Here is a 25,270-nt window from a genome sequence, read left to right as displayed (position 1 = left end):
ACCCGCGCGGCTGGAGTCCTCCTGTGTGTCAGGCGCAGGCTCAGAGTGGCCATCCGGGCAGGGTGCTCCCAGCAGCTCCCACTGCTCCGGGACGTGGTTAAACCCGGGAAGTGCGCTCGGAGCGCATGTGCAGGCCTCCCTGCCTGCAGCAGCTTTATGGATTTTTTAAAAAATATGTTTTTATTGGTTTCAGAGAGGAAGGGAGAGGGAGAGAGAAACATCAATGATGCGGGGATCCCTGATGGGCTGCCCCCTGCACGCCCCCCACTGGGGGTTGAGCCAGTGACCTCCTGGGTCATAGGTCAATGCTCGGGGCTGGGGGCAGGTCTGGGGGCAGGTGTTCGGTTCCCTCGCCCATCCCTCCCCGCGCGGCCCTGGACAAAGCCCCTCTGGCCTCCGCTCCCACCCTCCGCGGCCCCCACCGGGCCAGCCTGAGGGCAAGTGCTTGGTCCGGTGCCTGGCAACCGAGGCGGCGGCCAGTCCACCGGGAGCGGGACCGCGGCTCCGGGCGGCCCCCGGCAGCCCCAGGCCGGGCCGGTGGGAGCGGGGCCGGGCCGGGCGCTTTGACCTTGAACCGAGGCCCCGGGAGGCCGAGGCGGCGGTGCCGCTCTCCAGGGCGCCGGCCTCCGCGGCGGCGGCTCCGCCCCTCCCGGGCGGGGACGGCGACCCCGCGACCCCGCCCACCCGCCCCCGCCTGGCGGCCGCGGGTCAGAGGCGCCGCCCTCCGGGGGCGATTGGCCGCGAGGGCGCGGGGAGGGGCGGGGCGGGGCCTGGAGGGCGGGCGGAGCGGGGCCTCCGATTGGCCTCGAGGGCGCGGGCGGGGCGGGGCCTGACGGTGAGGGGCGGGACCTGTCGGGCGGGCGGGGCGATTGGCTGCGAGGGCGCGGGGCGGGCGGGGCCTGGCGGGCGGGCGGAGCGGGGCCTCCGATTGGCCGCGAGGGCGCGGGCGGGGCGGGGCCTGCGGCGGCGGCCGGCACGCGGCGCTCGCTCCCCGCTTAAATGCGCCGGGCTCCCCGCCGCCGCCACTGAGCGGGGCCGCTCGGGCTGTCCCTGCGCCCGCGCCGCGCGGCTCGGGCCGGTCGATGGGACGGGGCGCCGGGAGGCCGGAGGCGGCGCCCGTCGGGGGGCGGCGGCGGGCGCGGAGCGCGGGGACGGCGGGCCCTGAGCGCCGCCCGCGGGGAGGCCGCCCGGCGGCCGCGATGGGCTCGGCGCGGGGCCGCCTGCCAGCCGGGCCGTGAGCGCCGCCGCGCCGCCGCCGCCGGGACCATGGCCCTGGAGCGGCTCGGCCCGACCCTCAAAGGTAAGCGAGCCCGGCGCGGCGCCCCCTGCGGGCCGAGGCGGGCTCCGTCCCCGGCGCCGCGCCTTTGTCTGGGCGCCGCGCGGGCTCGGGGCTCCGGCCGGGGACCGGGACGGGGACGGGGACCGGGACGGGGACCCACGGCGCCGGCGCGGGCCTCGCTCGCTCCGCGAAGTTGCGGGTTCGCGGCGGCGGGCGCGGGCCGGCTTCCCGGACTTGCGGGCCCCCGGGCGCTGCGCGGGGCGGGGGCGGCGGCCTGCCCCGGCCGGTCCCACCTGCGGCGGCCCGAGCTGCGGCGCCACTGCGGCCCCGCCGCCCGGACCGGGCACCCGGCTCCGCCTGCCGCGGTGGGGCCGGCACCCCGGCGGGCGGCGGGCGGTTTCCGTTCTGACGCGGGAACCGAGACGCGGAGACAAAGTTGCCGCTGAAACTCGCCCCGAATGAGCCCCGTCCGTTCCCGATTCTCCCGGTCCGCCGCGCCGGCCTCCCCGGTGCCCGTGCCCGCCGGACAGCGCGGTGCCGGCAACGCTACGACATGCTCTGTCTCTCTCTGTGTTTCTCTGTCTCTGTGTCTGTCTCTGTCTCTCCGTCTCTCTCTCAGGGGGAAGGAGTGGAGAGTGGGGTGTATGCGGGCATGTAGCGCTCCCCACGGGACCCTGGAACCCGGGGGTGACAAAGGGGGTGTTTTCCTGTCCGCACCCACACTGTCCCGTCCCCGGGCTGTGACAGTCATTAGCGCGTTCGGTGTCAGTCTCCATCCGTGGGACAGGCATTCGGCCCTGGCCCCCAACTCCCCCCCGGGGCTCCGGGCTGACCGGGCCCCGGGACCCGCCGGCCGGAGCCTGTTTCTCCGTCCCCCCACGAACGCCTGGCGGCTCCCCGTTCTGTTAACATGCCAGGCGCTGGCTGAACCCCCGTTCCTCCCACCCGGCCCGCTCGGTCCCGGGGCCGGGCTCGGGCAGGACGGGAAGGCTGTGTGGTGCCCCATCCGAACGGCCTGTGCAGAGGGAGCCGCCTTCCGGGGGCTCCTCCGTGTCTGCCCATCGCGGGCTCTGTCTCCCCGGACAGTCCGTGCGCGGCCGAGCAGCCCGGGTTTGCGGCTCAGCCGCCGCCGGCAGAACTCGTGGGGCCCGGGCTGGGAGGACCCATCGCCTGGCTGGCTCCCGGCGGGTGGCGGGTGGCGGGTGGCGGGTGGCGGGAGGGGGCCGCCTGCCCCCGCGGGGTGCCGCTGCCCCCTGTGGCCGGAGCGCTCTGCCCGCCTTTCGGGAAAGAACGCCCGCGGGGGCGCCCGGGGAGCTCCGGTGACAACAGCGTGGCCCGCTCCCTCCGGCCCGGCACCCGGCCCAGCGCGCCGCGGAGGGGGGCTGTGGCGGGGCTGCAGCCCGGCCTGAGCGGCTGTTTTTGGTCTCTGACACCAATGCGCCTGCTGCTGTGAGGGGGTGCTGACAGCTGCCTGGGGGGATTCCGGGGATTCTGGATTCTGAGCAGGGAGTGTATGTGCCTCAGGTGACGTGGCTGTGCGTCCGAGTGAGGGGTGCACATTCGATGACGTGTGCACATCAGAGTAACATGTGTGCACATTAGAGTAACGTGTGTGTATAGAGATGGAAGGGGGTGTACACTCGGTAACGTGTGCACATTAGAGTAACGTGTGTGCACATTAGAATAACGTGTGGAGATGGAAGATGTGTGCACTCGGTTACATGTGTGCAAGTTAGAGTAACATGTGTGCACATTAGAATAACATGTGTGGAGATGGGAGGGGTGTGCACTCGGTTACATGTGTGCACATTAGACTAACGTGTGTGGAGATGGAAGGAGGCGGATACAAAGCCGCTCCTGAGCCCAGGACAGAACAAGCCCTGTGTCCGGTCCTCGGAGGAGCACAGCCCCCTGGGGCGGCGTCCCTCATCCCTCTCCTGATGTTCTAAAGCCCGGTGCGGGCGTTACCTGTGCAGAAAGCGTGGCCTTTAAGTTGGAAAGTGCGGCCGCTCAGGCTGACAGTGTGGGGCGCTGGGTGCTTCCAAAGGCTTTCCCTCCGCCAGGCGCCTCAGCTGCCGCCATCGCTGGGAAAGGAGGGTTTGTTTCTCTCCAAATGCAGCCAGCGTGCGGAGGCGAGAAAGGTGTGTCTCCGGGAGGGGGTCCCCGGCGGCAGGGTCCCCGGACACAGTGAGCGGCGTCTGCAGGTTTCCAGGCACCGGCCTGCCTGGCCGGGAGCGAGGTCCGGAGTGTCTGCCGCCGCCCGGGGCCCCGGAGCGGCTCCCCTGTCTGAGGCCCCGCTGCTTCCTGGCCGCTCGGCTCAGGCCACAGAGCGGCTCCGGGCCGCTCAGCCTCCCCGGCGGCGACACCCGATGGCCCGCGGGAGTGTGTGCGGTCACTCGGTCACACCGGACTTGCCGGGTCAGAGGGCAGCGTCCTCGGCCTGCGTGCTCTGTCGGATCGCAGTCCCGTCCACGCCCCCGCCGGGGCCGCGTCCCGCCAGCCCCCATGCCGTTCCGCCGTGCCCGGGGCTGCACTGGCGGTGATGCCGCGTGAACATCCCCTCGCACCGCATTTGAAAACAGCTGTGTGAGGCCGGGCAAATGCCGGCTCCTGTCCTTCATCCTTAAGCCTCCCATCGAAGAGAGCAAACAATACAGGCCTAAGTAAGTCCTGGAAAGCTGTGTCTTTCTCTTTAATTTACTACATTATTTAATGCAATTGTATCGGATTCAGGGGTACAGTCTGCCACGACATCATCTGTGTATCGTGTTGTGTGTTCCCCGCCCCACGTCAGGTCTCCTCCATCCTCTTTTCCCCCTTTACTGTCTTCTTTTCTTTTTTCTTTTTTTAATATATTTTGTTGATTTTCCACAGAGGAAGAGGGAGGGATAGAGAGCTAAGAAACATGGATGAGAGAGAAACATCGACCAGCTGCCTCTTGCACACCACCTACTGGGGATGTGCCCGAAACCAAGGTACATGCCCTCGTCCGGAATCAAACCCGGGACCTTTTAGTTCGCAGACCGACGCTCTATCCACTGAGCCAAACCGGTTTAGGCTACTTTCTTTTTTAAAAAAAAAATATACTTTATTGATTTTTTACAGAGAGGAAGGGAGAGGGACAGAGTTAGAAACATCAATCAGCTGCCTCTTGCACACCCCCCACTGGGGATGTGCCCGCAACGAAGGCACATGCCCCTGGCCGGAATCGAACCTGGGACCCTTGAGTCCGCAGGCCGATGCTCTATCCACTGAGCCACATGGGTCAGGGCCCCCTTTACTTTCTTTTCCATCCCCCACCCCCTTCCCCTCTCCAGATCAGCATACCATTGTCTGTCTGTACATTTGTGTGTTGGGGGAGGGGGTTTGCTTTGCTTTGTCACCCAGCCCACAGCCTGCTGGGCTCTGACAGCTGTCAGTCTGCTTTCCTGCCTGTGGTCTGTTTCTGTGGTGTTTGTTAGCTCACGTTGTTCGCTAGATGCCACGTGAGTGAGACCATAGGGAACTGGGCTTTGTCTGACTGGCTCACTTCGCTCAGCACAACGCTCTCCAGGTGCCTCCACGCTGTCGCAGAGGGTAATAAGATCCCCTTCTCTCTTTTTTTTTAATATATATTTTTATTGATTTTTTTACAGAGAGGAAAACAGAGGGATAAAGAGTTAGAAAACATCGATGAGAGAGAAACATCGATCAGCTGCCTCCTGCACACCCCTTACTGGGGATGTGCCCGCAACCAAGGTGCATGCCCTTGACCGGAATCGAACCTGGGACCTTTGTTTGTTTTTTTTGTTTTTTTTGTTTTGTTTTGTTTTGTTTTGTTTTTTTAAAATATATTTTATTGATTTTGTACAGAGGAAGAGAGAGAGATAGAGAGGCAGAAACATCGATGAGAGAGTCATCGATCAGCTGCCTCCTGCACACCCCCCACTGGGGATGTGCCCGCAACCAAGGTACATGCCCTTGACCGGAATTGAACCCGGGACCCTTCAGTCCCCAAGCCGACGCTCTATCCACTGAGCCAAACCGGTCCCGGCCAAACCTGGGACCTTTCAGTCCGCAGACCAACCCTCTATCCACTGAGCCACACCGGTTTCGGCAAGATTTCCTTCCTTTTTATGACCAAGTGCTATTCCTTCTGAACTGTCCCCCAGCTGTTTCACCCCTCCCCTCGGGGTGGCGCTGCGGCTGCCTCCCACCGTGGCCGCTGTGAACACGCCGCAGTGAGCACGGGGCACCTCCTTCCCGTCAGGTCCGGTCTCCGGGGTGTGCCCGGCAGTGACAGGCAGGTCCGTTCTAATTTGTGGAGGAAACTCCACACTGCTTCCCGCCATGGCCGCCCGGCCTGCCGCCCGCCCCGGGCACCGGGCTCCCTCTTCTCCGCACCCTCCCGGCGCTGGGCGCTGGTGGTTTCCTGGTGATCGCGCTCCGGCCGGTGAGAGGTGATGATGCTCATTGTGGTTTAAGTTTTCGTCTCTCTGGTGGGTCGCCAGGCTGAGCACCTTTTCCTGTGTCTGGGCCGCTGTAGTCCTCGGAGAGCCTCTAGGCCGGCCCTCTGCCCGTCTCTCATGGGCGGGGTGGTTTGGTGGGGGTGGTGTTGAGCTGTGTAAGTTCTGTATCCATCTTGGACATAAACCTTTATCGGATGTGCCCTTGGCGGGTACGTTCTTCACTCGGGCGCTTGTCTTTTCGTTGTGTCGATGGGTCCTTTGCTGGGCAAAAGCTCTTTAGTGTGAGGTGGTCCCGTCGGCTCATTCTTCCTTTTGTCTCCCTGGCCCGAGGAGATGGGTCAGAAAAAATAAATATATATATTGCTACGAGAAATTTTACTGCCTCTGTTTTCTTGTAGGTTTTTTATGGTTCCGAGTCCAGTACTTAAGTCTGATCTATTCTGAGCTTATTCTGGTGTGCCATTATCACAGCGCCATCGATCGCATGGACGCGGTGCCCGGTGTGCGTCCTTGCTCCTTTGTGGAGCATCGATCGGAGCGGGAGGCGGGGATCCATTCCGGGCGCTCAGTTCTGCCCCATCGATCTGCGCTGTGATGCCGCCCCGGACCGTCCGATGGCAGGCGGTGCGGGCCTCCGGCCGCGTTCCTCTATCTCCGGGGCCGTGGCTCCGGCCTCCTGCGGCTCCGGTGTCCGGACAGGAGGCGCGGGGGGCCGTGTGGACGGTCCGTGGTGTCCAGTCTTCCTGCCCAGGACACAGAGTGCTGCCACTCAGCGTGTCTGCTTCCATTTCTCGTCTTTGTTTGGTTCGGCGTGTCTGTGTGTGTGTGTGTGTGTGTGTGTGTGTGTGTGTATAACTGTAAATGGGATTGTTTTTCTTAGTTTCCCTTTCTCATAATTCAGTGTGTTTGTTTGTTTGTTTGTTTTTAATTTAATAAATCTTTATTGTTCAGATTATTACAATTGTTTCTCTTTTTTTCCCCCCATAGCTCCCCTCCGCTTAGTCCCCACCCCACCTTTATCCCCCCCCCCAACCCACCCCGCTGTCCTCATCCATAGGCGTATGATTTTTGTCCAGTAGTTCGGTGTTGATGTATAAAAATGCAACTGAGCCGAAACCGGTTTGGCTCAGTGGTAGAGCGTCGGTCTGCGGACTGGGAGGTCCCAGGTTCGATTCTGGTCAAGGACATGTACCTTGGTTGCGGGCACATCCCCGGGGGGGGGTGTGCAGGAGGCAGCTGGTCGATGTTTCTCTCTCATCGACATTTCTAGCTCTCTATCTCTCTCCCTTCCTCTCTGTAAAAACTCAATAAAATATATATATATTTTTTTTAAATGCAACTGAGCTGGCCGGTGTGGCTCAGTGGTTGAATGTCGACCTGGTCAGGGCGTATGCCCCAGTTACAGGTCCACCCCGACGGGATGTGCAGGAGGCAGCCGACCGAAGATTCTCTCTCCTCACCGGGGTTTCCCTCTCCCTCTCCCTCGCTCTCTCTGAAAGTCAATTAAAACATGTTTTTAAAAGTTAATAGTAAAAGGCTCTTCACAGCACGAAGGAACTCATTGTCGTTGATTGAGCCTCAGACGGGGAGGAACAAAGAGTTTCATGTCCTCACCCCGGGCCTTTGTCCCTCGGCCTCGGTCCGGGTCCGGGCCTCGCAGGGCCACAGAGCGCCCGGGATCGGTCCCCGGAGCCCGCTGCCCCCTCCCCGTCCTGTTTCTCAGGGCCCCTCCCGGCCCATCGCCTGGCTGAGCGTTTGCCGGCTGGCTCACCGCAGAGCCAGCCATAGAGCGTGCGCCCCTGGGGGGACTACAGGGCCGACGGGAACAGCTGGGGTCGGCCACGTCTGTTGTAAAAAAAGAAAAGCGTGTGTTCTCTGAAGGCATCGTGAATTAAAACATGCTTTCCGCGCTGAGTGTCCTCAGGGTTCAGATACTTGAGGGCGTTGTCAGTTATCTTTGTGCTCGGGCTGTCCGCCCTGTCCAATCGCTCATCAGAACCTCACAGCTCACCCTCACCTCCTGGGCCCACGGGGCACAGCTCCGGGCTTCCCTGACACCCGCCACGGGATCTGTCACCCGTGGACGGAGGCTCGGGCCGATGCCCGTGTGGAAACGTGTGCGGTTCCTTCACCGCGTGTATATACATAAGAAAATCAAGTGGTAAGAAGTACTGGCCTACAACAAACAAAAGAAAAAATCAAAAGGAATGTGAAGGAAAGTCTTATCTTTAAACTTCTTGTGGGACCAAGATATGGCCAGAGCCGTGTCCGTCAACAGCAGATTCCCACTGGCCAGTGTGGCTCAGTGGTTGAGCACAGACTTATGAACCAGGAGGTGGCCGTTCCATCCTGGTCAGGACACAGGCCCCGGTTTGGGGCTTTATCCTCAGTAGGGGACGTGCAGGGAGCAGTCGGCCCATGATTATCTCTCATGGATGCTTCTATCTCTCCTCCCTTCCTCTCTGAAAGCAATAAAAATAGACTTAAAATACTTTTAATTTAAAAAAAAAATTTGTTATTGATTTCAGAGAGGAAGGGAGAGGGGGAGAGGAATAGAAACATCCATGAGGACAGAGAATCATGGACCAGCTGCCTCCTGCACGCCCCCTACTGGGCATGGAGTCCACAACCCGGGCCTGTGCCCTGACCGGGAATCAAACCGCCACCTCCTGATTCACAGGTCGATGCTCAGCCACGGAGCCACGCCAACCAGGCTTAATAAAATTTGCCTTAAATTTTTAAATCGAGAGCAAATGTAAGGAAAGTGGTTTTGGCTCCTCGGCCGTCATCTGATCTTCCTTACATACTAACGGAAGCCGTACGTCTCCTCTCCCCGCAGTGCTGCTGATCACCGTGCTGGTGGTGGAGGGCATCGCCGTGGCCCAGAAGCCCCCAGGTAGGCGCTCCGGGGCCGCAGCGCGTGCACGTGGGGGCGGGGGTGCTATGTGGTGTGGGTGAGCCGGGCAGTGGTGGGCGGGAGGAGGGGTCGCCCTCTTGCTGGGACCGCTGCTCTGACCTCCGTTCCCGCCAGATGGACAGAACATCGGGGTCCGGCACGTGGCCGGCACCCAGTGCGGCATCTGGGTCCGGACCAGCAATGGAGGCCACTTTGCTTCGCCGAGCTACCCGGACCCGTACCCGCCCAACAGGGAGTGCACCTACGTGCTGGAAGGTACCGCCGGCTTCTGTCCTCACTCCGCGCCTTTCACTGCTCTTCTTTTCTCTCCTCGCCCGAGGACGTCTTCCCATTGATTGGTTGATTCTTTTTTTTTATGTTTTAAAATATATTTTTATTGACTTCAGAGAGGAAGGGAGAGGGAGCGAGAGAGAAACATCCATGATGAGAGAGCATCATGGATCGGCTGCCTCCTGCACGCCCCACACTGGGGATCGAGCCTGCAACCCAGGCCTGTGCTCTTGACTGGAACTGAACCCGGGACCCTTCCGTCCACAGGCTGGCGCTCTGTCCACTGAGCCACACCAGCCAGGGCCTTTTTACTTTCCTGGTAAAACTAAATCCATTGGTTAAAATGCCCTGTTTAAACCAACTTGAACAAAATTCAGCACCTACTTTTTGACCTGAACTATAGTAATGTATCCGTGTTTCTGAATACCGAGCACATTCCCGAGACAGCAGTTGCGATGACCTAGGAGTTCGAATCCCCTAAGAACATGGTCGGCAAACTGCGGCTCCCAAGCCACATGCGGCTCTTTGGCCCCTTGAGTGTGGCTCTTCCACAAAACACCACGGCAAGTGTGTGTTGAAGAAGTGACGTGAGAAGAAGTTTAAGTTTAAACAATGTGGCTCTCCAAAGAAATGTCAGTCGTTGTGCTGTTGGTAGTTGGCTCTGTGGACGGATGAGTTTGCCGACCACGGGGCTAAGACGTCCCAGCGCACCTCGCTGCCCCAGTGGCTGGGAAACCCCTCGGTGAGACCGCTCTCACCTCCCGGCTCCGGGCCAGTCCGTGCCCTCGGCCCCTGCCCTTCCCCCCGTTCTGCTCCCGCCGCGCTGTGGTCAGGGCCAACACCAGCTGCTCGGCTCCCCTTTCCCTGCCCCGCTGGTGAGCACGGCCCCCCCGGGCAGCGGAGACGGACTGGCCGTGGGTTCTGGGAGCCGTGTCCTCCCCCCGGCCCTCGGCAGCGCCCGTCCCCTGAGCGGGCATTTGCTCCCGCCCGCGGCGGCCTAACCGTGACCGCCCGTCACTCACCGGGACCCCGGGCTCCCTGCAGCCGCGCCCCGCCCGTCCCCTGAGCGGGCCTTCTGCTCTCGCCCGTCACTCACCGGGACCCCGGCTCTCCCTGCAGCCGCGCCCCGCCAGCGCATCGAGCTGGCCTTCGACCAGCACTTCCACATCGAGCCCTCGTTCGAGTGCCGCTTCGACCACCTGGAGGTGCGGGACGGGCCCTTCGGCTTCTCCCCGCTCATCGACCGCTTCTGCGGCGCGCGGAGCCCCCCGCTGCTGCGCTCCACCGGCCGCTTCCTGTGGGTCAGGTTCAGCTCCGACGAGGAGCTCGAAGGCCTGGGCTTCCGGGCCAAGTACTCCTTCATCCCAGGTAAGAGCCGGGCCTCCCTCTCCTTCCCCCTCACTCCGTCCCCCGCAGGAGCCGCCCCGGCCCAGCCCGGCGCCGCCGCCAGAACCCAGCGCCCTCGGACGGTTGGCCGGCAGAGCCAGCCCCGGGGGACGTGAGGACACGGTTGCCCTCGGCCGGCAGAGCCCAGGCCGCACGGCGACAGCAGCGCAGGCGGCGAGTGTGCGGCTCTCGCTGCCATTCGGGCTTTCACGCAGAAACCTGTCGCTGGGAGAGATGAAGCCCAGCCCCTGTGGCTCTGGCTGCGTGTCACAAAGTGGCAGCTCGACTCCCGGTCAGGGCCCAGGCCCGGGCTGCGGGCTCCATCCCCAGTGGGGGGCGTGCAGGAGGCAGCGATCCATGATTCTCTCTCACCGTTGATGTTTCTCTCTCTCTTCCCCTCTCCCTTCCTCTCGGCAATCAATTAAAAAAAAAAATGTATTTTTTTAAACCTATGTATTATCACTTAAAAGCATGATGCTGTCAGTGAATGTGCACACAAATCACAGTGGTCTCTAGTCCACACCAGGAAGCTCTCTCTGGCACCGTTACTAAGTGCAGCATCTGTTACTACGTGTGACACCTGTTACTAAATGTAGCGTCTGTTACTAAATGTAGCAGCCGTTACTAAGTGTAGTATTTGTTACTGTAGCAGTTGTTACTAAATATAGTGTCTGTTACTATTACTGTAGCATCCTTTACTAAATGTGTGTCTATTACTAAATGTAGCGTTCGTTACTAAATGTAGTAGCCGTTACTAAGTGTAGCATCTGTTATTGTAGTGTTTGTTACTGTAGCAGCTGTAACTATAGTATCTGTTACTGTAGCAGCTGTACTGTAGCATCTGTTACTAAATGTAGCGTTTGTTACTAAATGTAGTAGCCGTTACTAAGTGTAGCTTTTGCTACTGTAGCATCTGTAACTGTAGCAGCTGTTACTAAATGTAGTGTCTATTACTAAATGTAGCGTTTGTGACTAAATGTAGTAGCCGTCACTAAGTGTAGCATCTGTTACTGTAGCATACATTACTAAATATAGCGTCTATTACTAAATGTAGCATTTTTCCTGTAGCGTCCGTTACTAAATGTAGCGTCCGCAGTAGTAGGTGGCTCTACACTGCCTCAAAGCCGCTGACGCTCTCCTCTTTCCGTTGCAGATCCAGACTTTACGTACCTCGGAGGTATTTTAAACCCCATCCCAGGTTTAGTATGCTCCCTCTTTTTCTGCCCCGCCCTCCGCCTGCCTGCGTGCCCGCTCACCCTGCCCCTCCCTTGCAGACTGCCAGTTCGAGCTCTCGGGGGCCGACGGCGTTGTGCGGTCCAGCCAGGTGGAGCAGGAGGGGAAGACGAAGCCCGGCCAGGCGGTGGACTGCATCTGGACCATCCGGGCCACCCCGAGGGCCAAGGCACGCGGGGCAGGGCGGCCAGGATGGGGCGGCCGGGCCAGGGCGGGGCAGCCAGGGCGGGGCAGCCAGGGCGGGGCCGAGGGGCGAGTCCTGCCATGATGTGCTACTTGAGTTTGTAAACAAATAAGCTATAGTGTCAATTTCAGGAATAGCACACAAATGCAGTAAGATTCTTTTTATTTTTTAATATATTTTATTGGCCAAAACCGGTTTGGCTCAGTGGTAGAGCGTCGGTCTGCGGACTGAAGGGTCCCAGGTTCGATTCTGGTCAAGGGCATGTACCTTGGTTGTGGGCACATCCCCAGTAGGGGATGTGCAGGAGGCAGCTGGTCGATGTTTCTCTCTCATCGACGTTTCTAGCTCTCTATCTCTCTCCCTTCCTCTCTGTAAAAAAAAAAATCAATAAAATATACTATAAATAAATAAATAAAATCACAACATCCTCAGGTGAGGATTTAAAAAAAAAAAAAAGTGGATCACAAGAGGCTAAAGTGTCCTGTCCAAGGTCTCGGGGTTGGTTAACACCAAACCCCAACGCAGCAAACCCCAGTCCCCTGTTCCCCCCATCCCACCAGCCACAGACTGTTCCCGGGAAGGCGGCTTTCGGTGCCTGACAGACGGGGGTTGGCGGCTAACTCCTCCTGCTGTCGCTTCTAGGAGTCCCAGCAGTTAAACTGACACGGAACGTGTGTTTGTGTTAAGAGAGAAAAGGGAGCGAGGCATCAACTTCTCGGTCCACGTGTCGCCCCCTGCGGGCAGAGTCCGGGCGGTGCCCTGACCGGGACCGAGCCCTCGGCCTGGGCGGTGCCGGGCGCCGGGCCCCGTGAGAGCCGTGTCCCTCTGGCCCGCAGATCTACCTGCGGTTCCTGGACTACCAGATGGAGCACTCCAACGAGTGCCAGCGGAACTTCGTGGCCGTGTACGACGGGAGCAGCGCCATCGAGAACCTCAAGGCCAAGTTCTGCAGCACGGTGGCCAACGACGTGACGCTGCGCACGGGCGTGGGCGTGGTGCGCATGTGGGCGGACGAGGGCAGCCGGCTCAGCCGCTTCCGGCTGCTCTTCACCTCCTTCGTGGAGCGTGAGTGCCCGCCCGGGCGTGAGGTCGTGGGCGTCGTTCTCACCCGTTCACAAGGCGGTCCTGGCGCGTCTCCTCCCTTTTCTCTTTCTTTTTTTAATATATTTTTATTGATTTCAGAGAAAGATGAGAGAGAATCACGGATCGGCTGCCTCCTCACGCCCCTCACTGGGGACGGAGCCCACAGCCGGGCCTGTGCCCTGACCGGGAATCGAACCCTGATCTGGTTCCTAGGTCGATGCTCAGCCACGGAGCCACGCAACCAGACATTGAGCGTCTCCTTTTGACAAAAACGGCAGCTCACAGGGTGTAGACATGACTGGGTCTTAGTCCTTGGTTGCAGGCACATCCCCTACTGGGGATGTACAGGAGGCAGCTGGTCGATGTTTCTCTCATCGATGTTTTTAGCTCTCTATCCCTCTCCCTTCCTCTCTGTAAAAAAAATCAATAAAATATATTTTAAAAGAGAAAGAAAGAAAAGGAGAAAGTGGGGCCGAGCCCCGGCCAGTGTTGCTCAGTGGAGAGAGTGTTGGCCCGTGGACTAAAGGCAGCCAGGGGCATGTGCCTCGGTTGCTGGCTCCTCCCCGGCCAGGGCACAAGCAAGAGGCAACCAATCCCTGTGTTTCTCTCATTGATGTTGCTCTCTGTCTTCCCCTCTCTCTTCTGCTTTAAAAATCGATGGGAAAGTGCCCCCGGGTGAGGATTAACACGTGTTCTTCGGGGGGCGCTGTCCTCCGCCTCCCCGCAGGGGAGGTGCGGTGCAGGGGGCGTTCCTGGGAAGCTGCCCGCGGGAGCAGCGGCACCCTGGCAGCAGGTACGGGGAGGGGCTCACACTCTGTCCTTGGCCTCCCCCCACAGCGCCCTGCACGGGCAGCACCTTCTTCTGCCACAGCAACATGTGCATCAACAACTCGCTGGTCTGCAACGGCGTCCAGAACTGCGCATACCCATGGGACGAGAACCACTGCAAAGGTGAGTCCCTGGGCGGAGGCCCGCCTTCCCCGGGGGACAGCGGCCATCGCTGTTCATCAGATACAGGAGGCCCGGTGCACGGAGATTCCTGCAAGAATGGCCTGCCTTCCCCTGGCTGCCGGCACTGCCTGTGCTCTGGCCTGAAGCCGCCTTTTGGCTTCCCGCGCTGCCCAGAGGCCCAGAGTGGCTGGGGCGGTGCTGAAACCTGTGTCCGGCCCCCAGCTGCTCAGCACCTCTGTATGCAAATTAACCCGCCATCTTTGTTGGATTGATTTGCATACTCACTCCTGATTGGCTGGTGGGCGTCATGAAGGCACAGCCAATTTGCATCTTTCTGTTTTATTAGTGTAGCGAGTTTATTGCTTTTTAGAGAGAGGAAGAGCGAGCGGGGGAGGGGGAAATTGATCAGCTGCCTCCTGCACGCCCCCGACTGGGGATGGAGCCCACAACCTGGGCCTGTGCCCTGACCAGGAATCGAACCCTGACCTCCTGGCTCCTGGGTCCCCGCTCTCCCCCAGCCCGTGGCGGGCGGAGCCCGGGCCCCTTCCCGGCTGAGGGCCCCCGTCTGTCCGCAGAGAGGAAGCGGGCCGGCCTCTTCGAGCAGATCACGCGGACCCACGGCACCATCATCGGCGTGGCCTCGGGCGTGGTGCTGGTGCTGCTGGTGGTGTCGGTGCTGGTGCAGGTGAAGCAGCCGCGGAAGAAGGTGCTGGCCTGCAAGGCGGCCTTCCCCAAGCCCGGCTTCCCGGACGCCTTCGACCCGCCGCACTACGAGCTCTTCTCGCTGCGGGACAAGGAGCTGGCGGCCGACCTGGGGGAGCTGGGCGAGGAGCTGGACGGCTACCGGCCGCTGCGGCGCGCCTCGTCCACCTCGCGCTGCGTGCACGAGCACCACTGCGGGGCGCAGGCCCGGCCCGGCCGCCCGCCGCTGCCCGCCGCCGAGCTGCCCTTCCGCCACGACTTCGCGCCGCCCCAGCCCATGAAGACCTTCAACAGCACCTTCCCCCGCAGCAGCTTCACCTTCCAGCCGGCCGCCGGCCCCGGCTCGCCCCGCGCCGACCGCGTGGCCGAGGAGGTCCCCTGCGAGATCTACGCGCGCGGCCGCGACGACCCGGCCCCGGCGGCCCTCTCCATCGACTTCTGACCCGCCGCCGCCGGACCCCGAGCCGGGCCCCCTCCGCCCGGGACCCCTCCGCCCGGGACCCTCTGGCCGGGGACCCCTCCGCCGGGGACCCCCATCGGCCAGGGACCCCTCCGCCGGGGCCCCCTCCGCCCGGGACCCCTCCGCCCGGGACCCTCTGGCCGGGGACCCCTCCGCCCGGGACCCCCATCGGCCAGGGACCCCTCCGCCCGGGACCCCCTCGGCCCGGGACCCCCTCGGCCAGGGACCCCCATCGGCCAGGGACCCCAAGCTGGGGACCCCCTCGGCCGGGGACCCCCCCTTGGCCGGGGACCCCCCTCCCCAGGGACGTGGGAACGCACCCCCAGCGCCGCCCTGTCTCTGGCCCCCTCCTCCTCTCCCAGCTACCAAGACTTGCACCTGCAGCCACCTGTCCTGACGCTGACTTTTTTAAAATATATTTTTATTGATCTCCGAGAGGAGGGGAGAGGGAGAGAGAGAAGCATCAAGGACAAGAAAGAACCCCCCACTGGGGGATCGAGCTAGCACCCCCGGCATGTGCCCTGACCAGGAATCCAGCCACAACCTCCTGGTTCGGGGTGGACGCTCAACCACTGAGCCACACTGGCCAGCGGGAATCTGCTCTTGACGGACACAGCTCTGGCCACATCTCGGTCCCACAAGAAGTTTAAAGATAAGACTTTTCTTCACATTCCTTTTTTTTCCCTTTGGATTTGTTGTAGGCCGGTACTTCTTACATTTCGTTTTCTTACATACATACACGCGGTGAAGGTACCGCTCATGTTTCCACACGGGCATCGGCCTGAGACTGACCACGTGTGGCCGTCCCCGTGGCTGTGCTCCATCCACTCGCTCCTTCCTGTGTCTCCGCCGCTGCCTTCCAATGCCCGGGTCCCCCGATCGTCCGCTGTGAGCAGCAGGTGGCGGGGCGCCGTGTGTGGCCTGTCAGTCTCCTTCCATCTCCGTTCTGTTCTGGTCCAGAGTGGCACAGTCCCGGGCGCCCGTCCCCCGGTTACGGCTGACATCGTGAGAACGATGAAGAGAGACGTCCAGAAACCCTCCGAGATGTCCCCCCGGGGCTCCGTTCCAGGGTGGCCCTTCGCCCCGTGGCACAGCGCCCCCTCCTCCCACGTCGGAGCGGAGACGGGAGCTCCCTCTCCCTGGTCCCCCCGGAGACCAGGCCACACGGGGCCTGGGGAGGACGGAGACCCTGCGGAGCCTTCGGACCCCGTCTCCCTGGGACAAGACCTTCTTCTGGTTCTTTCCCAGCACAGCGACTCCCACCGTCTTTTTAACGCACTTGGACCTGCGCTGGTTTTTGTGGGACGGAGCAGGCGCAGTCCTTTACGAACAGGAGGCAGGAGCTCGCCGGCTTGTCCGGCCTTTGGTGGTGTTTGACACTGTCCACGCGTCATCACGCCGAGGTCAGAGACTCGCGGCCCCACACGGACGGCCCCGCGGCCCCACAGAGACCCCGGTCCCTGTACATACGCCTTTGGTTTCCTTCGCCACTCCTCACCGTGTGATATTTATTACTCTGAATCACCCCCGCGTCCTGCGTCGAGGTTTCGGGTCTTAGATGTGCATAGGACGGCGCCGTGTGTGGCGTTAGAACTAACACAGACGCCCCTTCCGGCGGGATAACCTCCCGTTTCCTGCGGGCTGGGGGCGGGGCCGGTGGTAAATCCTCAGTGAAATGAGAAACCGGAGTTTCCCTGGGTTTTGTTCATTCTTTTAAGAACTGATCTCACGTGGCCCCTCTGCGACACGCCTTCACGTCTGCACCTCCTCTTTTTAAGTGTGTCACACGTAGGAGACCGGAAAGCCTGCGCGTGGTATGGACTCACGATGTCGCCGCTGTAAGTCCCCGCCTTGCAGAGCGGCCTGGGCCACAGCCCAGCGGGCGGGAGCGCGGGCCCCGAGGTGCCGGGTTTGACTCCTGTTCGGGGCGCACACCCCGGTTGCAGCATCGACCCCCAGTTGGGCAGGTTCAGGGGCAACTGATAGGTCTTCCTCTCTCTCTGTCTCTCTGACTCTCTATCCCTCCCTTCCTCTCTCTAAAACCAGTTTTTTTAAAAATACAGCTTGGGAAAGGGAGACCTAGTGAATGTGGTACCCGGTGAACTAAGGGCCCGGAGCAGACCGGACGGCAGGCCGGCTTCCGGACTGGCTGCCGGGCCCCGGAAACATGTCTGTGTTTCCCGATGAACCGCCTAGCACCAGAGTCTGGTTTTCTCTCTCCTTTTAATTTGCCTTCATGTTGGAAGGATGACAGGGCCCAGGCGGACGTTCTTCCCGTCTGAAAGGGGGTCCCCATCGGGGTGGCATTTGCTCAGATTGCAAAAAGCACAGCCACCCGGGGCAGCCTGGGGACTCGGCTGGTGGTCAGTCTGCGTCCAGGGACAGAACTGGAGTGGCTGACGGCTAAGCCAGCTTGAGACAGCTCCACCCCCACCCCCTTGTTCGTGTTTTTATTTTTTAAATATATTTTCATTGATTTCAGAAAGGAGGAGAGAGGGAGAGAAACATCAGTGAGGGGAGAATCACTGATTGGCTGCCTCCTGCACACCCCCACACCCAGGCCTGTGCCCTGACTGGGAATTGAACCAGTGACCACTGAGCCATGCCAACTGGGCGAGACAGATATTTTTAAATAATTCTTTATTGTTGAAAGTGTTACATACGTCCCCGTTCTCCCCCACCGACCCCCTCCAGGGGCCCCGCCCCGCCATCTGGCCGCGGGCCGTGCATACACGCATAGGGGGCTCTCGGCCCCTCCCCTCCGACCCGCACTCTGTCCGTGCCTCCATGTAGAGGGATCCGAGTCCTCACTCCTCAGCCGCCCACCGTCCGCGGGGAGGGGACGGCTGTGCCAGGTGAGCGTTCTTCCAGCACACGGCGCATCGCCGAGTCCGTGAGAGGCATTACCGATTCTTTACTCAAGTCAAAGCCATAACTGTTCACGGGGGAGACGGAGCGCGGCCACCAGGGTTCCCGGCCCTTCGCCGAGGACGCGGACAGGAAGGGGGGCCTTCAGTGCGGGAACGGCCGCAGGCGGTGCCCCCGTCCTCCTGGGGACGCCTGGACCCGCCTCACAGGCGCCGGCCATCCCCACACCCGGTGCGGGCGCAGCCAGGGGGGCCTCTTGTGGGCCAGAGAGCAGAGGCCCCGTTTCCCTCCCGAAAGGCTCTGGGCGGTCTGCCCTGTGTCCCACGTCACACGGTGAGGGGCCTCCGTGCCTGCTGAGCGGGAGGGCCAGCCGGGGAGTGAGCCCCTCACAGGAAGGACGTGCTCCCGGAGGTGTCTGCGGCTGGTGCTCCGGTGTCCCACGTGTTAACACGCTGTGGGTCCACCCAGAGGCCGTCAGAGGAGCCTGGATTCTCGGGTTCTTTTAAGACTCAGAAAGGGGGTGTGGTCCGACGTCAGGAGAGAACGAAGGCGGAGAAGAGCAGCGAGCACCTGGCCTTGGAGCGCGCCCTGGCCCCCGCCGAGCGCTCCGCCGTCTGGGCTCAGGGCTGGGCCTGGCGGCGGCGGCGGCTACGGACACAGGTCCCTGGTCCAGGAAGCCGGGCCGGGACCCTGACCGTAATGTGATGGGTCCTGTAACCGTCTGTTTCCTTCAAACTGCGTTTTACTCTCTTGCCTCTGACTGTGTGACCTCCGTCATCCCACAACTTCCTGCCACCATTTCTTGGCAAGACAATTCCTGTGAGTTCTCAATAAACCATGTTTGTTAACAGTGCCTGGCCTTGGCGGATAGCTTCAGTGTTTTGCTTTTGTGATTTTTAAAAATATATATTTCATTGATTTTTTTTTTAAAGAGAGGAGGGGAGAGGGATAGAGAGTTAGAAACATCGATGAGAGAGAAACATCGATCAGCTGCCTCCTGCACACCCCCCACTGGGGATGTGCCTGCAACCAAGGTCCATGCCCTTGACCGGAATCGAACCTGGGACCCTTCAGTCCAAAGGCCGACGCTCTACCCATTGAGCCACACCGGTCAGGGCTCCTTTTCCTCTTGTTTTGAAAAGCTTCAAACTGCCGGAAGGTGAAGGAGTAGCCGGAGCCTCTGTGAATGTCTCACCAGGTTCACACACATCACGTCCTGTCTCGGGTTTGCTGTGTCTGCGCCAGCGCGGGGATGTCTGTCCGCGTCAGGGACCGGGGTCTGTGGGGAGGCGCAGGAGACCCGGCCGCCGTGCCGCCTCATTGGTGCCCGCACTGTCCTCAGTGCGGCCACGGGCGGGGGAGCCGCGGGGAGGTGGGGGGCATCTACCCCTGGGAACCGGGGCGTGAGGGAGCCAAGGTCGGTCCCGGCACTGCTGCTGCTCGGAGGCTCCCGGGACGCTGCAGGCCCCCAGCCTGCATTTGCCCCTCGTTTTCTGTAACGGCATCAGCTTCAAACTTCTCTGCTGATGCCAGAGGCGCAATCAGGCAAAGCCAGAGCCACTGACGACTGTCCCTCTGGCTGCGGGCGATGCTCGGTTTCCCGGAGCCCCTGAGGGAGAGAGGGTGCCCCACACCCCACCATCCGAGGGGCAGCGAGTCCGCACTGAAATGGGGCTGGGGCCCAGCCGGCGTGGCTTGGGGGTTGAGCTTTGACCTCGGAACCAGGAGGGCACAGTTTGATTCCCGGGTTGCAGGCTCCATCCCCAGTGTGGGGCGTGCAGGAGGCAGCCCATCTATGATTCTCTCTCATCATTGATGCTTCTCTCTCTCTCTCTCTCTCTCTCTCTCTCCTTCCTCTCTGACATCAATAAAAATATACATGTTTATTTTTAAAAGAGGCCAAGGGGAGAGGTTTGCCTGCCAGTCCCATCACCGGCCCGAAGTCCATCGCCAGAGGCACAGGGAGGAGGGGGTCCGTGGGGAGCGGGGGTGGCCGCTGTGGCCCCACCAGGACGCCCCTCCGGGCGGGAGGAGCCGCGGGCTCGGGCGGCCTGTGGGACAGGAATAAACCCTCTCACCTGACGGTGAGGACACCGAAGGCCCGGATCTCCGGAGAGTAACCAGGGGACGGGGAGTCCCGGCTCCCCTGACCCCAGGCAGACCCCTCCCCCGGGGGGAGGGTGCGGGTGCCTCTCTCTGACTGGGTTTCAGAGCGAAGAGGAAGGGGACCCCTCCGGCCCCCCTGAGGCTCCCCGCCTCCGCCCAGGAGGGAGAAAACCATCCCGCAGCCCCGCGCGCCCCCTGGCGGCCAGAGTTGGGACCAGTTGCCTTGATTTCCGCTCAAAACCCCTCCCGCCTGCCTGCCGGCCCAGGAAAGGCTGCTCAAAGGCTGTGACGCTTTTTTTTTTCCTTTGCTTTTTTAATTGATGTCAGAGAGGAAGGGAGAGGGAGAGAGAGAAAGATCAATGATGAGGGAGAATCACTGATTGGCTGCCTCCTGCACGACCCCTGCCAGGGATCAAGCCCGCAACCCAGGCGTAGGTCCCAGCAGGAACGGAACCTGGGACCCTTCAGTCCGCAGGCTGATGGTGCTCTATCCACTGAGCCACACCGGCCAGGGTTCTCTCTCCTCATTGATGTCTCTCTCTCTCACTCTCTCTCTCTCCCTCTCCCTTTTTTCTCTGAAGTCAGTAAAAATAAAGTGATTAAAACTTGTAAAAAAAAAAAAAAGGGGGGGGGGGAGATAAAAGAAGGCAGGAAATGCCTGCACGGTTGAGAGCGGCTGGCGCTGGCCCTCAGGTCACCACGGAAACGGCGGCCATTCATTCATACCGCTCCTTGGTCTGCCGTCCAACCCTCTGTCAGGGACAAATTCTTCCCTGGTTTGTGGGCTTGTTGATGTTTCTGTGAATGTTTTTATTAATTTTTAGAGAGGAAGGGAGAGGGAGAGGGAGAGGGAGAGGGAGATAGAATCATGGATCAGCTCCTGCACGCCCCACCCTGGGGATGGAGCCCGCAACCCTGACCGGGAATCGAACCCAGACCTCCTGGTTCCTAGGTCGACACTCAACCCCTGAGCCAGTTTGCTGGAAGAGACGTTCAGAGGGGGACCTGCCCAGGAGGCGGCCTGAACGCCAGCCATCTCAGTGAACGCCGCCGTCACGGAGATCCACGCCCGGCGAGCCTTTCCCGCGGGCTCCTCCGGGGGAGAGGGCTTCGGCCCGGGCCGCGGCCCGCGGGGTCTCCGGAGTGTCCTCCGCGCCCGGGGCGCTCGTTCTGTCTCGGGGAAGATCTGCCGGACGAGTGCACAGCCAAACCGCCCAGAGGAACGTCTCCATTACAGTGATCTGGAAACCGTAACTCAGAGCCGCTGTCCGGTGCCACTCCGGGGCACTGCCCCCTGGCACAGGCAGAGCCCAGGACTCCGCATTCACGTGTAAGCGCGGATGCTGATGGCTGTGGGCTTTCTTTATCTCTCTCTCTCTCTCTCTCTCTCTCTTTTAATATATATTTATTGATTTTTTACGGAGAGGAAGGGAGAGGGATAGAGAGCTAGAAACATCCATCAGCTGCCTCCCGCACACCCCCCCACTGGGGATGTGCCCGCAACCAAGGTACATGCCCTTGACTGGAATCAAACCTGGGACCTTTCAGTCCACAGGCCGACGCTCTATCCACTGAGCCAAACCGGTTTCGGCTCTTTTTTATTTTCTTTATTGATTTCATAGAGGAAGGGAGAGGGAGAGAGAGAGAGAAACATCCATGATGAGAGAGAATCATGGACCTGCTGCCTCCTCTCGCCCCACACTGGGGATCAAGCCCTCAACCCAGGCACGTGCCCTGACCGGGAATTGAACCGGGACCTCCTGGTTCATAGGTCGATGCTCAGCCACGGAGCCACGCCGGTGGGCTGGCTGCTGGCTTCCCGTAGTCCCCGGGGAGCTGTCTAATGTCAGGGGACGTAAAATGAGTGCCCTCCGTGCTACAGAAAGCAGACATCTTTCTCTTCATTAAAGCAATGTTCTTCAAAATTAAACCATCAAAAACAAATCCAGAACTCGGCTCAGCCTTGCAGAACGCCCCTGAAGAATTAGGCCCTGTTACCTCACAGGTGGGAAGTAAAGAATGATTTCTAAGGCCTTTTCATTGCTGGCATAGATGCATATCTTACTGAGCAGATAACGAGTCAACGGCCCACCAAGAGAGAACTGATTCAGTGAGTCATGATATATGTTGCTATATTTCAATAAAGCGTTTACCAAAAGAGAGAATAAGAGAGAGAGAGAGAGAAAAGAATGAGGAAAATCTGTGTACTGATGCTAATTTTCAGGATTTATTAGATGACCAAAGCCAGTACAGAGCTAAACTTAGGGTATCCTACTTTTTCTATCAACAAAAAGTGGAGATAAGAATATAAATTTTGGGCCCAGCCAGTGTGGCTCAGGGGTTGAGTGATGACCTATGAACCAGGAGGTCATGGTTCAATTCCTGGTCAGGGCACATGCCCAGGCTGTGGGCTTGATCCCCAGTAGGGGGTGTGCAGGAGGCAGCAGGTCCATGATTCTCTCTCATCATTGATGTTTGTCTCTCTCCCCCTCCCTTCCTCTCAGAAATTAATTGTATATATTTGTATTTGCATGACTGGCATAGAAAAAGAAAAGGGTAATAAAGAAATATGGGCAATGGTGTGAGGTAGAGAGGATAGGATGGAAGCAATATTTTTTTATATAATTTTTAAATAGGTGAGACTTTTGAATAACATAAATGTATGAATAAAAATATTTTCATCTTGGTTTCCTTGTCAGATGTCTGTAGTTCTCACACACGTTCAGTAGAGGTGGACAGTAAGCGGTAACTTAGTGGCATTTTTCTGTGGTAGATTGAGCCAGTTCTTTTTCCCCTTTTTCATTTAGGAAACCGGTCAGTCCTGCCCAGCCGGTGCGGCTCAGTGGTTGAGCATCAACCCCGTGGATCAGGAGGTCACGGTTCCATTCCCGGCATGGGCACATGGGGACAGGCCGGAGGCAGCCAGCCGACGTGTCTGTCTCTCTAGCTCTCTCCCTTTCTCTCTCTCTAAAATCAATAAAAAACATATTTTAAAAAGTTTAGCGATGTGAAAGGCAGGAAGCAAAACGCCCCTCTGGCCACCTGGTGGCACCGGGGCTGGCTCACGCGATGGGCCGCGGGGTCCGTGAGGTTCGCGGGAGCCGTGGCAACGTCCTCTCACTCCCTCCCCAGTCCTCCCCCTCCCACCCCCCAGCCCGCCCCGCAGTTACACAAGTTCACCACCGAGAGGAACCGAACTTGCACCGGGCAGGAAGCTGACATCTCCCGAGCCTTGAACTTGCAGACCCTGCCGGCGCCACAGACACACTGACTCAGCGCTTCCCGGGCCTGGCCACGCGCGAGGCGAGGGGCCGCCCTCTGGGCTGAGCCCACTCCGGAGCCCGGGCCTGCGCTCCCGCGGAGCACCACGTGGGCGGCTCAGGTGTGGCCGGGCTCGCACGGACACGGCGTGGCTCAGCGTGAGGCCGGGCCGGCGTGGGTCCCGGGAGTGCACGGAGCTGCTCTGCAATCACTCGTTGACCTATGAGATCAGCCGGTCACACGGCAGACTGTTGTCGACAAAGGAAAACACACACAAAACATGAGCTAGAATCAGGTCACAGATTACAGAGGGAGGCAGGGATTGAGGCTAGCAGAAGCCAAGAATCACCAAAGGGCCTTTCGCTTAGGAAAAAAAAGAAGAAGAAAACTGAAACAAATAAAGTCCAGCTCTTCTGGACTCTTTAGAGCAGAAAGGAAATAAGATAAACGATGTGGCCTTAACCGGTGTGGTTCAGTGGATAGAGCATTGACCTGCTGACGGAAGGGTCCCGGGTTCAATTCTGGTCAAGGGCATGTACCTTGGTTGCAGCACATCCCCAGTGGGAGGTGTGCAGGAGGCAGCTGATGGATGTTTCTCTCTCATCGATATTTCTAACTATCCCTCTCCCTTTCCCTTTCTTTCTGTAAAAAAAAAATATATATATATATATATATATATATATATATACACAAAATAAATAAAAGAAAGAGAAAAAAAAACACCAAAAAATTTAAACACACACACACACACAAAAAAAAAAACATTGTGAAAGCCAGCGTGTGGGAGGGGAAAGGAGGACCTGGCAGAGGAGGAGACCACGGTCATTGCTGAGCACGGGGACCACGGGGACCGGGAGAGGGAGGCCAGGAGAAGGGATGGGGGGGCGGGGGCAGTCCTCGGTCCACAGAGGGAATCCCCGCAGGGGGAGTGGCGGGACTGAAAGGGACACAGACGGCAGCAGGGAGGTGGAGACTGCCTGCAGGCAAACGGACCAGACAGACGATTGCTCGCGGCTGTTTGCTTTGCTCCTGGTCCAAGCACCCTGTTTGTGTCATTGGAACCCTCACAAGAGCTGACGCTGTGACACCCACTGACACAGGAGGACCCGCCTGGGAACCCGCTCGCTCACAGCCACGGTGTCAGTCCACGGCCGAGCCAGGCCGGCCCCCACACCCTCTGCCTGCACCACGGCTTCCTACCGCCCCGTGGGAGCGTCTCAGCCTGCGGAAAGGAAGTGGGAACCGGAAGTGATGGAGGCCTCCCCCGCATTCAGAGCCAGACCTTGTGGGGCAAAGTTTCCCCTAAGAAACCCGCAGCCTATTGGTGGAGCTCAGACTAATCCCACTGAAACCCCACATCGGACCTGGCTCCCAAGGCCCCGCCCAGGCCGTGGGGCCTCCGCGGGGACAGCCTGCCGCAGGCTGTGGGATCCGGGCAGAGCAGGTTTGGATGGGATTGGTGGGAAAGGGGAGAGGTAGGTGGGAGGAGTGTCCGGTGACCGGGGATGTTTGCAAATCCCTTGGCGTGTACTCCAGGCCTCCACAGCTGGGTCGTTCAAATGTTTTTTGTTTGTTTAATGTGTTATTATTCTTGATTTGAGAGAGAGGAAGGGAGAGGGGAAGAGAAACATCAATGTGAGAAAGAAAGTAACATTGAGCCCTAGCAGGTTTGGCTCAGTGGATGGAGCATCAGCCTGCAGACTGAAGGGTCCTGGGTTCGATTCCCGTCAAGGACACATGCCTGAGTTCTGGGCTCAGTCCCCAGTAGGGGATGTGCAGGAGGCAGCCCATCCATGATTCTCTCTCATCATTGATGTTTCTCTCTCCCTCTCCCTTCCTCTCTGAAATAAATTAAAAATCTATATATTTAAAAAAAAAAAAAAAAAAAAACCTAACATTGATGAGCCACCTCCTGCCTCCTGCACCCAGGCATGTGCCCTTGACCCCTTGACCTGGAATCAAACCTGCAACCTCTCCGTGCAGGAGAGAATGCCGAGCCGCCTGGGCCACGCCGGCTGCGGCCATGGCCACGGCCACGGCCACGGCCACGGCCACGGCCACGGCCCAGCCACGCCGGGTCTTGAGGAATGCAAAGAGAATATTCGGAGACGCTGAGGCTGGG

General features: G+C 59.9%; 1 protein-coding gene across 2 annotated transcripts; it reads left to right on the top strand.

Annotated features, from left to right (window-relative positions):
* Positions 1-1,001: 1,001 nt before the first annotated feature.
* On the top strand, positions 1,002-14,943 carry NETO2 (neuropilin and tolloid like 2). 2 transcript variants are annotated; one of them, XM_084905515.1, is made up of 9 exons: positions 1,002-1,300; positions 8,567-8,623; positions 8,759-8,899; positions 10,034-10,282; positions 11,454-11,477; positions 11,575-11,702; positions 12,554-12,782; positions 13,638-13,751; positions 14,327-14,943. In XM_084905515.1, exons 1-9 carry the CDS (start codon positions 1,267-1,269, stop codon positions 14,893-14,895), a joined length of 1,545 nt encoding a protein of 514 aa, XP_084761641.1. In that variant the 5' UTR covers positions 1,002-1,266; the 3' UTR covers positions 14,896-14,943. The 2 variants fall into 2 exon arrangements, with proteins under 2 accessions (XP_084761641.1, XP_084761640.1); XM_084905514.1 differs by having other exon boundaries at positions 1,003-1,300; positions 11,454-11,498.
* Positions 14,944-25,270: the final 10,327 nt, after the last annotated feature.

This window comes from Pipistrellus hanaki (genome assembly GCF_964339955.1).
Source record: "Pipistrellus hanaki genome assembly, chromosome: 15".
Lineage (NCBI taxonomy): Eukaryota > Metazoa > Chordata > Mammalia > Chiroptera > Vespertilionidae > Pipistrellus > Pipistrellus hanaki.
The sequence above is the reverse complement of the archived record's forward strand: the minus strand, read 5'-3'. Positions and strand labels throughout refer to the sequence as shown.

Bases quoted from the DNA above. Each gene is read 5' to 3' on its own strand.
- NETO2 (XM_084905514.1), top strand. From the start codon at position 1,267: ATGGCCCTGGAGCGGCTCGGCCCGACCCTCAAAG. The intron at 10,283-11,453 runs GTAAGAGCCGGG...TTTCCGTTGCAG, and splicing joins CAAGTACTCCTTCATCCCAG to ATCCAGACTTTACGTACCTC. The intron at 11,703-12,553 runs GCACGCGGGGCA...TCTGGCCCGCAG, and splicing joins GGGCCACCCCGAGGGCCAAG to ATCTACCTGCGGTTCCTGGA.